The sequence below is a fragment of the Urocitellus parryii genome, chromosome 10 (assembly GCF_045843805.1).
Source record: "Urocitellus parryii isolate mUroPar1 chromosome 10, mUroPar1.hap1, whole genome shotgun sequence".
NCBI classification, from domain to species: Eukaryota; Metazoa; Chordata; class Mammalia; order Rodentia; family Sciuridae; genus Urocitellus; species Urocitellus parryii.
The window spans coordinates 69,928,618-69,943,952 of record NC_135540.1 but is presented as its reverse complement, the minus strand read 5'-3'; the positions used below and the strand labels follow the sequence as shown (position 1 = coordinate 69,943,952).

General features: G+C 39.8%; 1 protein-coding gene across 1 annotated transcript; it reads left to right on the top strand.

Annotated features, from left to right (window-relative positions):
- Positions 1 to 9,613: 9,613 nt before the first annotated feature.
- On the top strand, positions 9,614 to 12,731 carry LOC144257206 (3',5'-cyclic-AMP phosphodiesterase 4A-like). Its single transcript, XM_077803174.1, is given in 5 exon segments — positions 9,614 to 10,038; positions 10,517 to 11,744; positions 11,802 to 12,506; positions 12,509 to 12,593; positions 12,596 to 12,731. Coding segments are annotated over 5 exon segments (2,496 nt in total). The 3' UTR covers positions 12,649 to 12,731.
- The last annotated feature ends 2,604 nt before the right edge of the window (positions 12,732 to 15,335 follow it).

Here is a 15,335-nt window from a genome sequence, read left to right as displayed (position 1 = left end):
CACACTCTCCCTCCTACTTTTCTTTTTCTACTGCACATGACTTTCTAGCATGCTCTATTATTTACCTATGTGTTCTGCTTATTAATATCTAATGTCTTTCTACACCTTTAGAATGTGAACTCCACAAGGCCCGGCCTGCCACGTGTTCACTTCACTTATGTGAAGAGTCCTGAGCACCTAGAACGGTGTCCGGATCATAGCAAGTATATAATAAATGTTGTTGTAATAAATTTTATATATAGAAAATACTTAAATCTAGGCTTTGGGCATATATAAATGAGTCATGCTCCTGTCCTCATGGAGTTAATATGATAGTGAAAGGAAGAGTGAATATTAACAAGTAAACTAACAACTAGGTACTTTCAGGTGACAATAAATGCTAAATAAAGACAGGGTGATGAGAGAAAATTTTAGATGGGATGGTCAAAAAAGTCTTCTCTGAAGAAATGACAGTTGAGTTGAAATCTGAATGATAATAAGAAACCAAGTAACAAATTCTTAGAAGAGAACATTTTAGGCAGAGGAGCTATCCCAAAAAAAGATCTAAGGCAAGTGTAGGATTAGCCTGTCAAAGAGCAGAAAGAACAACGTGGCTGGTGAGTCAGTTGGAGGTAGAATATGAGTTCAAAGAGGTAGGTGGGGCCGGATCCCATAGACTTCGAAGGCCAAGGTAAGGAGTCAGAATCTTAGTCTTTGTAACATTATCTGATTGGTATAAAAACATTATTCTGGTTACTTTGTGGAGAACAGATTGAAGAAAGAAAAGAATTCAGAATCTATTGCAAGATGGGAAGATTTCACTTTTGGCAATATGATGGGTTACATATTTAGGGGAAAATATGGTTCATCACAAAATACCTTCTGCTGGACAAATTGCAATCAACATGCCTTAAAATGCATTGATGAGCTCATGAGAAAATAAGGGGAAACCACAGAGACAAACAAACAAACAAACAGGGAACTAGAACCAGAGTACTAACAAAGCTTAGAAATCAGGACAATTCTGAAATTCTGAGGAGAAAAGTCAAGACATGAACCTAGAGATGTGGGAAGTAATTGGCACTTACAAAATGAAGGACTAGGCTTCAGGCCTGCACAATGCAGGTCAGGTCTGAGATCAGACCTTGACAGGTGATGGGACTCTCAATAAGGTCACACATGCCATGGAAAGCTGAGGTTGAAAAGAGCCACTTGCCTTCCCCAAAAGGAGTCATCAGAAAAAACCCATCTGATCCAATTTTGGTTCTGAATATAAGAATAATTACAGTATAAATAATAGTCTTCTTGGAATTTGTTAGCAAACTACCTTGATGTCAGCCTGGGATTGAAATTTATATTAACTGCACCATTAGGAAATCCCAAACTAAGAACACAAAGTCAATACAATGACCTATACATTTAGAAATTTTGAAGTAAAATTACAAAATGACAAGATAAAATATCCTAAAACCTGTCACAGAGAATGAAAACATCGTACAGATCATTGTAATGTTCAGAATCATGGTAAAGATACTAATTAAATTTATACTTTATGGAGTTGGATAATATTTTAAAAATGATCACTAACAAAAAAGAAATGAAATATAACTTCTAGGCTAGTAGAGAGGAAAATAACAGATTAAATTTTTTTTTTGATTTAATAAGAAAAGGGAAAAATCAAATAGGGGAAGGAAACAGTAAAAGTAGAATAAGAAAAAAATGAGAATGAAAATTAACATTTTCACCATTTTTTTAAAAAGAGAGAGAGAGAGAGAGAGAATATTTTTAAATATTTATTTATTTATTTTAGTTTTCTGTGGACACAACATCTTTATTTTATTTTTATGTGGTGCTGAGGATCGAACCCAGTGCCCCGCACATGCCAAGCAATTGCACTACTGCTTGAGCCACATCCCCAGCCTGAGAATGAAAATTAAGATAAAAAAGATATTAGCAATAAATCAAAATATCATAAGTCAACTAGGATTTTTTTCTTTTAAACTCAGTTCTATAGTATTCACAGAGGTATAACTATATGCACAGAAATAAGAAAGTGAAAAATAGAAGTATGTAGAAAGATACGGCAGAAAAATGTTAACCAAAAGAAAGAATTGCCATATTAACATCAAATTATTCCTAAAAGCAAAAAGCATTATTCAGGATAAAAATTTATACCATATGGGTAGGTAGATAGAAAGATAGGTCGATAGATAGATAGATAGATATACTAGAAAGGAAAAACAATTTAAAATTGGTGCTGCCAATTGAAATACCTTTAAAATATATAAAATTATGAGAAGAAATTAATAAATTCACCATTCTAGTGGGAGACTTAACAAATTTACCCTAGTAATTCAAAAGTCAAAATTAGTAAGTACATGGATTTTAATAACAAAATTAGCTTGATTTAAAAGACATATAACCTGCTCCAAGCAATTAGAAAATATACTATTATTTCAAATGCATAAATCATTTACAGAAATTGATCAAGTATCAGGGCACAAAATATCAATGAAATTTTTAAAATGTGCATTATATATTCTATATTGACTCACTAAAGTACAACTTAGCTTGAAATATAACAAAAGATAGTTTTTTTAAAATTATGCCTTAACATTTAAAATGTACTTCTAAACTCCTCAGAGACCAAAGAATAAATGAATAAACCATAAATTTAAAAATACAAGTCAAAATAATGAGGTACATTACCATCTTTTAAAGTTTATAAAAAAACGAAAAATGCTAAAATTTAAAGAGCAACCTGGGGCTGGGGATGTGGCTCAAGCGGTAGCGCGCTGGCCTGGCATGCGTGCGGCCCGGGTTCGATCCTCAGCACCACATACAAAGATGTTGTGTCCGCCGAAAACTGAAAAATAAATATTAAAAAATTCTCTCTCTCTCTCTCTCTCTCTCTCTCTAAAAAAATAAATAAATAAAGAGCAACCTGTCCAAATTAAAAGTTAAAAAAATAAAAATAGAATGTCTAGAATATCAATAATGTAGACAGAAGAAAAGTCATTAAAGTTAATTAACTAATTTTAGAAGAGGTAAAACAGCAAACAACAAAATAAGAGGATTTTTTAAAAATAGACAAATTTATGCTATTACTGATTAAAAAATGAGGAACAAATAAGCAATATTACAAATGAAAATGTAGTTATAAATTTGGATAGAGAAAATAAAAAGATAATCAGGATACCAAGGACAATATGAAGCCAACAATTTCAAACAAACAAGATGAAAAAATAACTCATTAAAAATGAACAACCTGATAAAACTTACTCAAGAAGAAATAGAGAACATGAAAAAATCTTATTTACATTTTGAAACATTGTAGATAAAAATCTTTCTCCAAAAAAAATCATGAAGTTCAAATAACTTTAAAGTTAGATTGTTCAATCAGACATGAAAGCACACACCTGTAATCCCATTCCATAATTTAAAAAAATGTTTTAAAGATAACATTTACGGATACAAGTATTAGAAATAAACAGGGGTTAAACTATGAACCTGGAGCGAGAAAAAAAATTCCTATTTATTGTATGCTATTTTAAAAATTTTGCTCACAAAAAAAATCTTTCACAATGAAAACAAAAAACATAAAACACCATAAAAGTAAAGACAAAATACAAATATCAAACTGGAAAAAAAGAATCTATGACAGGTTGTAGGCAAAGGGCAAATCTCTACACATGCAAAGAGCCCCTAAACATTAGGACCAATAATCCAATAGAAAAATTAAGTTAAAAAATATAAACAGGTATCATAGAAATGAAAAGATCTTTAAACTTGCTTATAAAAAAAGAAATGCAAATTAAACTACTCTGAAATCCATTATCCACCTGTCCAGTTAGATAAAAGCCCAGATCATGGCAACTTGATTTGTGTAGCAAAGCTATGGGAAAATAGGCAGTCTACCATAAGGGTGGTAAGAATGCAAAAATGGTGGGAACCCAGGGAAGATAAAGTTAGCAATATTTAGCAAGATTTCTCATATATATATATTTGATGCAGCAATGCCACTTATAGGACTATAACCCAAAGAGGCATTGGCAAAGTGAAAATAATGTAGGCAAGAAGATATTCATTATGGTATTATTTTCAATAGCAAAAGCCTGGAAACAACCCAAATATCCATTATTGGGGCATAGTTGGATAAAATATGGTAAATCTACAAGTACAATTTAATGTAGCTATAAAAAGGATTAAGATTTAAGCTGTAAAGAAAAAAAGAAAAGAAAAGTCACCTTTCTTTTTTTTTTAATATTTATTTTGTAGTTTTCAGCGGACACAACATTTTGTTTGTGGTGCTGAGGATCGAACCTGGGCGTGGCGGACGCATTCCAGGCAAGCGCGCTACCGCGCTACCGATTGAGTCACATCCCCAGCCCCAAAAAGTCATCTTTCAATATCAAGATGTAGTCATCTCCCAATTGACATTGCTAAACAATAAAAGCAACAGTGCAAAAAACTATTTGTGGTTTATTATATGCTATTAAAAACATTTTTTGGTTACTTTATGCTAACTATAATACCAGGTGCAAAAGAGAGTAAGGTACAAAATATTTTTATGCAGCTATGTATTTATATTTTTGAAAGGAAACAACAAAAAGACAAATTTAAAACTTTTTAAAGCTGGGTAGGGTGGTGTATTCCTGTAATCCCAGTGACTTGGGAGGCTAAGGCAGGAAGATCACAAGTTTAAGATCAGCCTAAACAATTGAGTGAGACCCTGCCTCAAAAACAAAAACAGAAAGATGTAGCTCAGTGGTAGAGCACCCTGGGTTCAATTCCCATTACCAGAAAAAAGGAAAATAAATAATAAAACTTTTACCTATGAGGGAGACAGTGGGCAAACAGGAGCAAGGAACAAATATTTTAAGGGTTTAATACACTGAGATTTTTAAGTTTATTTATTGCTCCAGCATACCCTAATCTTTTTTTATCAATATAACATATTTTGGTCATTTTAAAATTTTTAGTGATGAATAAGAATTCTTTATTTTGATACTGATCCTTTTCTGTTTTCTATATGAGACAAATATTTCCTTCAGATTAGTAGGTTGGTTGTATTTTATTCTCATTGATATCATTAGATAACAGAAGTTCTTCATTTTAAAAATATTATTTTTTAGTTGTAGATGAACACACAGTATCTTTATTTATTTTTATGTGGTACTGGGGATAGAACCCATTACCTCACAAATGCAAGGCAAGTGCTTTACCACTGAGCTACAGCTCTAGCCCCAGAAGTTCTTCATTTTAATGGGGTCAAGTGAATTAGTCTTTGATTTATGACTCATTACTTTTCAGTGTTGCATAATATTCTATTGTGTGACAACCACAATAAATATCTACAATTGCCTGTTGGTAGCACCTGACTTTGTTTCTGGATCTTTGGTGCCACAATACATTGTGTTCATCAGCATTCTCACACAGTCCTCTGGGACTAAACACAAGGAAATAAAGAAATGCTCTAATTTATTAAAGATGTATTTCTGTTGCAGAGAAATAAATGCTTTTCATACATAATAGGAATTAAATTAGGATAAATCTCAAGGAGTTAAAGGAACAATGCAAAAATTTGTAACTTTGAAGATGTATTTTAAATGAATGATGGAGTTTATAAAAATTATTAGGGTGTTTAGAATCCTTTGGATATATTTATGCGTGATATAAACATTTTGATATTTATTATGCCAGAAACAACATACTCTGTGACTATTCTAATTAATGATAAAAATTTAGATAACTTAAAACTTTGCAATAAGACATATAATTTAAACAAAATTCGAGATGTCATTGCTGAATCATCATTTATGTGCAGGTTCAACTTTTCAAAATAGGGCTAATTATTTTTTCAAAATTGTTGTTCTGATTTGCCCTTCTTCCAACAATTTATGATAATTTGATTTATAAAAAGAGAGAGAAGATTCTTTATCAGACTTTTAAATCTTTGCCCGTTTTGTATCTAACACTATCTAATTAGGATATTGTTGTTTGCTTCCCTGTATCATATTAAACAGAATAGATTAAGGTACGCTGGAGCAACAAATAAATCTCAAAATCTCAGTGGATTAAACTCCTCAAAGATTTATATCTTGTTCCTGTATTGTCCACCATAAGGTCAAGGGAATCTTCAATGCAGCTGTTTTTTATGCAATCTGAGCTTTGTCCAGTAATCTGAGGTATTTCAGTTTTACCTCGATACAATGATCTATGGTCACTGGGTCAGGAAAAGATAAGAGCTGAGAAGTCATGAACCAATTCTTAAATGGTCAGAGCCAATTGACCAGAAAAGCTGATATGATCCCACCTAGTAATGAGGAGGTTGGGAGTTCAGGAGATCATATAGGTTTATAGTTCTTCCAAAGATAAGCAAAACAGACAAATCCTAATAGTAAATATACAAATAGACAAATTCTTAGCCAGACTAAGAAAAAGAGAGAGAAGATGCAAATAAAGTCAGAGTTTAAAAGGGAAATAATTGACACTACAGAAATACAAAGGATCATTAGAGATTATTATGAACAACACCAACAAATTTTATAAATCTCGAAGAAATGGACAAATTCCCTGACACATATACCTTATCAAGATTGAATAGTTAAGAAATTGAAAATGTGAACAGACCAATAACAGATATCAAGACTGAATGAATAACAAAAATTCTCACATCAATGGAAAGTCCAGAACCAGATGACTCCACTTCTGGATTCTACCCAACACTTAAAGAAGAACTACTACAAATTCTCCTTACATTATTCCATACCATAGAAGAGGAAGGAATTCTTCTGAACACATTCTATGATGTCAGCATTACCCTGCTATAAAAACCGGGCAAGGACCCCCCCCCAAAAAAAAAGAAAACTATGAACCATTCCTCAATAAACAGATGTAAAAATCCTCGATGCCATGCTAGTAAGCTGAATCCAATAGTTGAATAGAAAATATTTTTCACAATGATAAAGTGAGACTTATTCCACTGATGCAAGGATGTTTCAACATATGTAAATTGATCAACATGACATATCATGTTAACAGAATGAAGGACAAAAAAACATAATCTTAATAGATGCAGAAAGCATTTCATAAAATTCATCATACTTACATGATAAAAAACACTGAACAGATTAGATATAGAAGGAACATATTCTGATATAATAAAGGTTCTTTGAAAGAAGCCAACAGCTAATGTTATGTTAAATGGGGGAAAGCTGAAAGTTTCTTTCTAAGATATGGAACAAGACAAAGAGGCCACTTTCACTACTTCCATTCAACTCAGCACTGGAAACCTTAGCCAGAGTAGTTAGACAAGAAAAAAAAAAGAAAAAATGGTTCGGAGGAAGAAGTCAAATTATCCGTATTTTCAGATGACAAGATCTTATATATAAATGCCACCAAAAAACCACCATTAAAACTACCACAAATTGTGCAAAGCTGCAGGAAACAAAAATCAACATATGAAAATCAATAACATTACTATATGCCAATAGTTCAGTTAATCTGAACTAGAAATCAATAAAGTCATCCCATTTACAATAGCTACAAGAAAAATTAAATACCTGAGTACATGTAACCAAAATATGAATGATTTATACAATGAAAACAATAAAACACTGACAAAAGAAATGGAAGAGAACTCAGAAAAAAAAGACATCTCATGCTCATGAATTGGAAGAATCGATGTTTTTGAAGTTCATACTATCCAAAGCAATCAACAGATTCAATACATTTCTAATCAATATACCAATGATATTCTTCATAGACAAAAACAATCCCAAAATTTGTATGGAACCACAAAATCTCTGAATAGCTAAAGTCATCAAATTCTTCTTTATTTCCCCGAGCAAAAAAAATAAAAATAAAAAATAAAGGCTGGGGATGTGGCTCAATCGGTAATGCACTCCCCTGGCATGTGTAAGGCGCTGGGTTCAATACTTAGCACCACATAAAAATAAAATAAAGATGTTGTATCCACTGAAAAATAAATATTAAAATAAATAAATAAAATAAAATAAAATCAGGATTCTTACACTACCTGACTTCAAAGTATACTCCAAAGCTATAGTAATCACAAGGGCATGGTATTGGCCTAGAAACAGACATACAGACCAATGAAACAGAAGTAAACTCACATCTATAGCTTACTTGTTTTGACAAAAGTGTTAAGAACTGGATAAAGAAACATCTTTTCAATAAATAGTATTAGGAAAATTGAATATCCTTTGCAAAAGGATGAAACTAGATCCCTATCTCTCACTAGTTATAAAAATTATCTCAAAATAGATCAAATACTTAAATATAATACCTGAAACTATGAAAGTCCTAGAGGAAAACATCGGGGAAAGACTTCAGGAGATTGGAATGCACTAGTGTTTTTTGAACAAGACCCACAAAGTATAAGAAACAAAAGCAAAATAGACAAATGTGATTATATCAAACTGACAACCTTCTGAACTGCAAAAAAAAAAAAAAAAAAAAAAAAAACATGCAACAGAATGCAGAGACAATCTACAGAATAGAAGGAAATATTGGCCAACTAGACGTTGGACAAAGGAATAATTCCCAAGGAACTTCAAAAACTCTATAGCAAATAAACAACCCAATCTTAAAATGGGCAACAGATCTAAACATATTTCTTTTTAAAAATGACATAAAAATGGCAAACAGGTATATGAAAAAAATGCTCAACATCACTTATCATCAGGGAAATGCAAACGAAACCACAGTGAGACCTGATTGCAGTAAGAATGGTTAATATCAAAAGGACAAAGATGATAAGTATTGGTGAGGATATGGAGAAAAGGGAACCCTGAAGACTGTTACAGGGAATATGTAATTAGTACTGCCATAATGGAAAAAGTATGGAGGTTCCTCAAGAAAATGAAAAGAGAACTACCATAGGATCCAGTCATCTCGCTAGTGGGGATACAGCCAAAGCACATGAAATCAGTATGACAGAGGTACACATGGGCACCCCCACATTCACTGCAGCTCTATTCACAAGAGCCAAGAAATGCCAACAACCTAAGTATCCATCAACTCACAAATGGATAAATAAAATGTGCTACAAATACATAATGCAGTCCTTTGGTTCTTTTTTATGACCATCCAGTCATAAAAAAGAACCAAATCCCATCTTTTGCAACAACATAGATTGAACTAGAGATTGTTATGTGAAGTGAAATAAGCCAGAGACAGACAAGTACCACATGATCTCACTCATATATTGAATCTAAAAGACTTGACCTCATATGAGTAGAACAGTGGTTACCAGAAACTGGAGGGAGTAGGGAACAGGGAGGAATGAAGGAAGGTTGATCAATGGTACTAAATTGTAGAAGTTCTGATGTACCTTTGCACAGGAGGGTGACTACAGATAAAAATAATGGACGGTACGTTTTGAGATAGAGGTTTATCCTAATTTAACACAACGAATACATGTATGAAAACATCACATGGTACCCCACTAATGGGAATAATTTTTATGTTTTTATGTATCCGTGAAAAGAAATTTAATTCTAAAAATGGTTTTAAAATAATATAAAAAGAAAGAGGGCCGCGCGCCCGGCGGGCGGCGCAGCTCCCCAGCGGCCGCCGAGCGGGCCCCCCCCCCCGCGCCCCCGCGGCCATGGAGCGGCCGCGTGGCCTGGGCCGCATCCCCGAGCTGCAGCTGGCCGCCTTCCCGGCGGCGGCGGCCGAGGACGTGGCATTCCTGCCAGAGCCCCCGGCCCCGCGCGCGCCCCGCCGCCCGCGTTCTCCGCCCTCCTCGCCGGTCTTCTTCGCTAGCCCGTCCCCAACTTTCCTCAGGCGCCTTCGGCTTTTCCGAAGCTTCCAGGATTTGGGCCGCCAGCCGTGGGCCGGCTTCGAGGGAGAAAATGGCCCAACACCATCACCTGGCCGCAGCCCCCTGGACTCGCAGGCGAGCCCAGGGCTCGTGCTGCACGCGGGGGCAGCCACCAGCCAGCGCCGGGAATCCTTCCTCTACCGCTCTGACAGTGACTATGACATGTCACCCAAGACCATGTCCGGGAACTCATCAGTCACCAGCGAGGCGTGAGCACCTCTCTCCCCACCTGCCACTCCTCCAGGCCTGGTCCTGCCACAGCTGTCCTTCCCAGCAGGGCATGGGGGCACCCGTCCCCACCTTGGTCAACCCTCCCGTACCTGCCCTCCCTAGGGCCCTCTCTTACCATCGCCTGCTCTGGGCCAGGCTCTACGGGAACTGTCCCTCCAGGGAGGAAGCCCCACTACTTGGCCCTATTCTGATGTCCCCCAGCCTACCCCAAGCCAGCGCCACTTCCCTTGAGCCCCTGTTGAGATGGAGCCCTCCAGATCTCCTGCCAGACTTGCCCTTTCCCTTCAGGTGTCCACCACAGCCCCATACCCTGTTCCTGCGCTTCCTCCACCAACCCTTCCCTCCCAGCACTCCCCTCTGGCATATCCACTTCCCGCCCCCCTCCCTTTGTCTGCACCCCCTCCCCAGCCCTTTCCTTCAGGACCGGCCCTGGCAGCGTGTTCACCCTTGGGTGCTGCATGCTGAGGACCTCATTGTTACGCCATTTGCCCAGGTGCTCGCCAGTCTCCGCAGTGTTCGAAGCAACTTCTCGCTCCTGACCAAAGTACCTATTCCCAGCAACAAGCGATCCCCGCTGGGAGGCCCAACCCCCGTCTGCAAGGCCACACTGTCAGAGGAGACGTGTCAGCAGTTGGCCCGGGAAACTTTGGAGGAGCTGGACTGGTGCCTGGAGCAGCTGGAGACCATGCAGACCTACCGCTCTGTCAGCGAGATGGCTTCGCACAAGTTCAAGAGGATGCTGAACCGAGAACTCACACACCTGTCAGAAATGAGCAGGTCAGGAAACCAGGTCTCAGAGTACATTTCCACCACATTCCTGGACAAACAAAATGAAGTGGAGATTCCGTCACCCACAATGAAAGAGCGAGGACCCCAGGAAGCGCCGCCACAGAGACCCTCCCAGCAGCCCCTGCCCCTGGGACCACAGTTCCAGCCCATGTCACAGATCACAGGCGTGAAGAAGCTGATACACAGCAGGAGTCCTAACACTAGCGTCCCACGCTTTGGGGTGAAGACTGACCAAGAGGACCTCCTGGCCCAAGAACTTGAGAACTTGAGCAAGTGGGGCCTGAACATCTTTTGCGTGTCTGACTATGCCGGAGGCCGCTCGATCAGCTGTATCATGTACACGATATTCCAGGAGCGGGACCTGCTGAAGAAATTCCACATCCCCGTGGACACAATGGTGACCTACATGCTGACTCTGGAGGACCACTACCACGCCGACGTGGCCTACCACAACAGCCTGCATGCAGCTGACGTGCTGCAGTCCACCCACGTGCTGCTGGCCACGCCTGCCCTGGATGCGGTGTTCACTGACCTGGAGATTCTCGTAGCCCTGTTTGCAGCTGCCATCCATGATGTCGACCACCCTGGGGTCTCCAACCAGTTCCTCATCAACACCAATTCGGAGCTGGCACTCATGTACAATGACGAGTCGGTGCTTGAGAACCACCACCTGGCCGTGGGCTTCAAGCTGCTACAGGAGGAGAACTGTGACATCTTCCAGAACCTCAGCAAGCGCCAGCGGCAGAGCCTGCGCAAGATGGTCATCGACATGGTGCTGGCCACAGACATGTCCAAGCACATGACACTCCTGGCTGATCTAAAAACCATGGTGGAAACTAAGAAAGTGACCAGCTCAGGGGTTCTCCTGCTGGACAACTATGCCGACTGCATCCAGGTGCCCCACAACCACCTTACAAGGAGACTGGACCCTTCTACTCCCCCAGCCCTTTAGGTCCTTCGCAATATGGTGCACTGTGCAGACCTCAGCAACCCCACCAAGCCACTGGAGCTGTACCGCCAGTGGACGGACCGCATCATGGCCGAGTTCTTCCAACAGGGTGACCGAGAGCTCGAGCGGGGCATTGAGATCAGCCCCATGTGTGACAAGCACACAGCCTCCGTGTAGAAGTCTCAGGTGGGTTTCATTGACTACATTGTGCACCCATTATGGGAGACGTGGGCGGACCTCGTCCACCCAGATGCCCAGGAGATCCTGGACACATTGGAGGACAACCGGGACTGGTACTACAGTGCCATTAGACAGAGCCCGTCACCACCACCTGAGGAGGAGCCCCCAGGGCTGGGCCATCCAGCCCCACCGGATAAGTTCCAGTTTGAGCTGACGCTGGAGGAGGAAGAGGAGGAGGAGGCATTGGAAACGCAGGGATTGTCTGTGGCCCAGGCTGGATCCCCAGCTGAGGGGTCATCCACGGCCCAGGGACAGGAGGCGCGCTCGGAGGCAGTGGTAGAAGCATGTTTGACGCAGGGCGCAGACTCAGCGCGGGATGCACCTGTGACTCAGGATGGAGCTGGGTTCCAAGAGGAATCCGTGGATGCTGTAAGCTGCTGCAGCTCTTCTGCCCTGTCTCTTAAAAGCCCCCTTCTGCCTGCCTTGAGGACCCCAGAAGAGGCCCCGGGCCTCCCGGGCCTCCCGGGGCCTCCCCAGCGGCCGAGGTGGGGGCCCAAAGAGACCATCAGGCTGCCAAGAGGCCCTGCTGTGCCTGCACCGGGACACCAGGGGAGGACCCCCCATCCTCCCGGCTCTGGGTGGGTGGGGGTCAGGTGGAGACCGTACCTGAGCCCCAGCCCCCTGACCCTGTGGCCCTCCCTGTCCGCTCTCACCCCCATCTTCCTGCAACCACCTCCTCCGATGCCTCGAAGACTCTTGGCCCTCCTGAGAAAAAAGAAAACAGAAAAGCGGGGGGGGGGGGAGGGGGGGGGGTGTTCTCTTTTCTTTTTTTCCCCTTTCCCCCTGCCCCCACCCATGGGGCCTTTTTTTGGACATGGGGGCTGGGGAACGAGGAGCTGAGGTCCCAGAAGGGATTTTATTTTTTGAATTTTAATGGTAACATTTTTAGAAAAAAGAAGAAGAAAAAAAGGATGAAACACACAAAAAAAATATAAAAAGAAAGAACAGAAGAAGGGAGGGAAAGGCGGGGTAGGGGGGCTGAAGGCAAGCTTCCTAAGAAAAGTTGAGTCATAAGGATTTCACTTATTTATTCCTAAAGGTCACCCTGTTAAACACAGTTCCCCCCGACAGTCCCTCAGCTTAACAGGGTCCTCAGCACTTAAGACATTTCTGATTTGGGGAGGCAGTAAGTAAAGAGGAGATAACTTAATACCTGCCACTCAACTCTGGGTGTGTTTTTGAAAGAATACTCTTCAAGGTTTGGTTGGTTTGTTCCTCAGGGGTCTTTCAGGTCTACCTGTTCAGCCTTTGCAGAGCCATGAATTCCTAATGGAGCATTTGGACACGCCCCCTACTCTACAACCCAATACTGGGAATGGAACCTAAGGGTGCTTTTGAGACAGGCTCAGTTGCAGAGGTTGACCTTGGTAATCCCCCTGCCCAAATCACCAGGATTACAGTTGTGCCTGGGCCCCTATAATGTTTTCAAATGCATAAAATAAAAATACATATAGGATTACTAAGAAACTAGTTGCATGGAAATGCAGTCTTATCTCCAGGCCTCCCTGAGACAGGGTGGGCTAAGGTAATAAAACAAAACTGGGAAAGCAAAGCCCACTCTTCCAACTGGCCAGGGTACAGTGGTTTCATTAAAGATAAACTTCTTTGCCTCACCAACAGGAATAAACTAACTCAAGAAAACTTGATTTGAAAGTGAAGTGGCTGATTGTCTATTTCCTAATAAAGTACTGTAATCAAAAATACTCAGTGTTGTACTTCAACAGAGTGTTTCATTTATCAAATGTTTCCAGAACATCCAATCCATTTCTTAATTTCTGTTTACTCTTTCATCATCTCCCCCCACGCACCCCTGCTTTATTCCAATCTTTCATGTAAGTCTTCGATGTTGACAAAGGATTTGGTTTATCCTGCCTTGCTGCACAAGATTCCACCACCTCCCTATTAATGAAGCAAATAGCACTAGAAGGGGATCTAATATAAGTAATTCTCCACGTGAACAGTAACTGTGGCATCGGGAGCGTCCTAGATTGCTTGATTGCATGCCTAATCACTCATGGTAATTCATCCACTGGGCTTGATTTCGGGGGCAATGCTTTTTGGCATGCCAGATCTGACACCCATCACTACTTAGCATCTTCACGGAAAGTATTAGACAGAGAACTATATTCACCCATGTGATGAAATGTGTTCCTGGCACCATCTCTCCAGTTGGTAGACACCCCAAGCACCGCGTTAGTAAAAGACAAGGATTTCAATATCTCCAGACCCAGGAGACAGAAATACATGGCTGTCTATTTTCTCATCTTGGTAATGATATATTTTTTTCCAAAAGCACTCCATCATCTACATATACCACATAGTATAGTTTCAGACAATACTATTGTATTCCTTGTATCATTATATCCTTTCTGATCATTAATATCAGTTCACATAAATATTAAAATGCATTACCTTTAGTCTGCTAGGTGAGGACTCGGTTAATCTTCTGTTTCTCTAATGTGTGCGCATGCGCATATGACATGCACCTTTTCCTAGCACCTCTCCCCACTTTATATCTCAGAGTAGAAAGAGGAATAAAAAATTTAAAAAATATTAGATACTGCCTTTTGACTTGACTGCTAACACAATAAAGCAACGTTGTAAACTGAATCATGGGAGTCTGCTGTTCTTATTGCTCTCTTTGCTGGTATTACTTCATGGATATTAGAACCCTTAGGGATATTGAAATATGAATAAAGATTTTTTTAAATCAGCTGGGGTTTTTTTTTCTTGGTTCTGTTTCTAAAAATAATGCAGTTTGCAAAAACAGAAGTTTTGGTTTATAACACAAACAAAATTGTTACATTCTGAATGGATTGTAAGTACCTGATTCTTTGTCTTTTTACTCATCCCTGCAAAAAAAAATAATAATAATCTGCAAATCCATTTGCTAACCAGCTGTACCTCTGTGCGAAATAGATAACAATCTGTGCAAGCCAGGGTTTGCTGTGAATCGGTGCTGATAGGCCTGAATCTCATAGCTTTTTTTAAATGCTAATGACAAGAAACATTTCCAAAGCCAAAACGCTCTTGTAGATCTGTCTTCCTCTATTATGACTGATATTTGCTTGTAAGTACATAGAACACTTGTTCCCTGTCCCTTATCTGCGGTGCTGCAGCATGCTGACCTACATACCATTCAGCACAATATGATGCACAAACATCTTCTATATAATTTTTCATTTTCGACTTAAAAACAGTAGAGGCAAAATAGGATTGCTGCAAATCTAACAAAGAGATGGCATTATTTCCAAATAAAAATGTGCATTTTTTTCCCAAAGAGTTTATTTGTCTAGC